Here is a 2,976-nt window from a genome sequence, read left to right as displayed (position 1 = left end):
GAAATTTTGAAACCATTTCGTTCATATATTGTAATTCATTTTTTTGTTTATTTCTATTGAAACGATTCATTATATAGAATTGACTATGGTGTGTTTTATTTATATTTTTGATATATTTTATTGATGGATGTTATTTTAAAATAATGTTAACGTAAAAATAATATATTACTTTACAAAAATAAAATTAAGAGGTTAGAGAAGATGTAATTTTGTTCACCATTTTGCCCTTATTGCTAATATAAAAATAAAATTTTAATATATATATTTTTTAATTTCTTAAAATAAACTAAACTAATCTTGACCATTGATCAAGAAAATGGATGGATGTGATTGGTTTACATGGTTTACACAAATGGAGGCGGTTTTCATTTGATCGTTCATTCATATATATATATATATATATATATATATATATATTGAACACAACTCAATTTGCAGTGAGCCAAGGGATGATTTCAATTTGGATTTTGGTTTTGGCTTTGGCTTGTTCAGGGCTAGTACGATCCTTTATGCATCGATTTACAAGTATCTAACCGTAATTTTTTAACCATCTAAAGCACATGGACAATACAAGCAGTAAGCATTTCGTTGGTCGTTACTTATCTACAACACAACTAAAACTCACCCGCTAGAAATCCCAGCCTCTTGGATGAGCTTTTCGGTTAAATCCGAAAGCCTCACAACTTCGGTTCTCAGTTCAGAGAAACACTGATCATCTTCAAAAGCACGAACCTCCTTTTCAGGCATGTTTAGTTCAGAAATATCAAGATCGTAATCAGCCTTTATAACTAAACTAGTCGAACGCAAAAGGTCTCTACTCATCTCCGTGATTTTCTCAAGAGCACTCGTCGCAGCTTCAACTTGGAGTTGAGCAGCTTCCAACTGCAGCTTTTCAATCGCCAATTCGCCCATGCTTTTCTCACCAATTCTCTCCTGCGCCATTGCGTAAAGCTTCCTCAAATCGTCAGCATCTTGAGTCAATTCTCGTTTCATTTCCTTCATCTCCTTCTCTCGCTCCTCTAGTTTTTCCAAAACCATTTTAAGCTCGTTGTCTTTGATCGTTAAAGCTCTTTGAGACTGCAGAACTTCCATTTCTCTTGACCTCAATGTTTCCGTCATCACTTCGAGTTCGTTTTCAAGCTGTTTCTTCTCCCACTTGGAACTGGATTCGGTTGGTTTCTTCTCTTTGTAGCCTTCCTGTTCGATAGAACTGACGACTTTGTTTGTAAGATCGAGAATTCGCTCTACGACACTTGTGGCTTCCGAATACTTCATCTTTGTCTCGTTTAGGTCATTTTGCATCGTATCAACCAGTTCCTCTTTCTCTTTCAGTAAATTTGTTGTTTCCATAAGTTTTTCGTCTCTAATGCTCAGAAGGGATTTTAGATTCAAGATTTCTTCATTCACTTCACCCAGCATTACTTGTGCATCGGATAGTTTTGATTCTCTCTCCTCCAACATAAGCTCGAGAAACTCCTGCTCGGATTTTAAATGTTGGATCTCTAGTTTTGCTTCCACGAGTTGAGATTCTTTGGACTCGAGAAGATTTTGCATTTCCCCATATTCCGACTTTCTTCGGTCTAGTTCATCTCTAAGAACAGACATTTCTTCAGTTGCTTGTTGCAGAGAAAGTTTTTCGTCATTTAAGTGCCTCTGTAGCTCGTTGATTAGGTCTTTTTCGATGGATAAATCGCGTTCGAGCTCTTGTTTCCGAGCCTCTGCGAGTCTGAGCTTAACTCTTTCACTTTCGACTTCCATTTCAGCATCTCCGAGAGTTCCCGTGTACAAACTCAAGCTCTTCTGATGTTCTGCAAGTTCTACAAGCTCCTTTTCGAGAATCTCTTGTTGATCTTCCATTTTTTGCCGAGATAAACTCAGAGATTTCTGCGATAATACTAACTCTGACCTCACATCAGCAAGTAGCTTTCTCACCCTAGTAAAATCCTCCAAAGATTCGTTAACTTCAACCGCACGCTTAGATGCTTCTGCTGCTATCTTCTTCATTTCTTCCTGCGCCACAAGCCAATCCATCGTCTGCTTCTCCAAATTCGCCTCAACAACTTTTAGTTTCTCTTCTTCAGATTCAAGAAGTGCCATAGAAATTTGTAGTTCTTCGTCCTTCTCCTGAACTGCTTTTCTCAGTTCTTGAATCTCCAGCGTTTGTTTATCCAAAATTTCTTTCGTCTCAACTAAAATCCGGGATTTGGACCTAAGTTCAGATTGGCTATTCGCAGCTTCCTCTGTTTTTATCCTCAATTCATTAACCATAATATTCACTTGGTTTTCTTTCAATAAAAGTGCCGATTGGGCTGCAGTTGTCTCCTTATCTCGTTTTTCAAGTTGAAGCTTCAAATCTCTGAGTTCAGTTGCTTGGGAAGCCAAATCAAGATTAGCTTGTTTTAGCTCCTCTTCGAGTTTCTCCTGCCTCAAAAAAACAGCTGTTATTTCTTCTTCTCGCTTACCCAATTCCTCCTTTGCTTGGTTTAAATCACGATACTCTGAAAATATCTTATCTTCTGCAGCTTCCAATTCTTCTTCTTTTTTTCTTAAAACAGCTAGGGCTGTTTGAAGATCTGATTCCAGCCTTCCAAGATTCAGTTCCAACTCGATATCCTGAGATAGATTCAAATCTTTACCAATCTTCTCTTCGAGCTTTTGTGTCTGAGCAAACAGCCTCTCGAGAAGAATCCTTGCAGGTTCTATTGCCTCGTCACCATTAATACTTGATTCTTTGTTGTTAAGCACTGATTTTATGATCCATGAAGAATGAGCCTTCTTTTTGCAACTGAAAGAACTCCGCTTAAACCTATCTAACCTCACGAAGCAAAACTGCAATATGGTGGTTTACCAAAAATTAGATGATTATAGAACAAATTCATATCAAGCCCCATCTAAAGCTTATAACTAGTTATTTATAACCAAACAAAATGAGCCCGGTATATCCTACCTGGAAGTGGGGTCTGAGGGAGGGGTGGG

The 2,976-nt window shown here is 37.7% G+C and overlaps 1 protein-coding gene across 2 annotated transcripts in view; it reads right to left on the bottom strand.

Moving 5' to 3' along the window:
• Positions 1-522: 522 nt before the first annotated feature.
• Positions 523-2,976, bottom strand: part of LOC112501685 (golgin subfamily A member 6-like protein 7) — an 8,421-nt gene continuing 5,967 nt past the window's right edge. For both annotated transcript variants that reach the window (XM_025105382.1, XM_025105381.1), the window contains one exon: positions 523-2,829. In XM_025105382.1, the coding sequence (XP_024961150.1) occupies positions 622-2,829 (2,208 nt within the window). In that variant the 3' untranslated portion in view covers positions 523-621. The remainder of the gene's footprint in view (positions 2,830-2,976) is intronic.

This window comes from Cynara cardunculus, unplaced genomic scaffold, assembly GCF_001531365.2.
Source record: "Cynara cardunculus var. scolymus isolate 2C unplaced genomic scaffold, CcrdV1 Un_Scaffold_465, whole genome shotgun sequence".
In the NCBI taxonomy this organism is placed as follows: domain Eukaryota; kingdom Viridiplantae; phylum Streptophyta; class Magnoliopsida; order Asterales; family Asteraceae; genus Cynara; species Cynara cardunculus.
The sequence above is the reverse complement of the archived record's forward strand: the minus strand, read 5'-3'. Positions and strand labels throughout refer to the sequence as shown.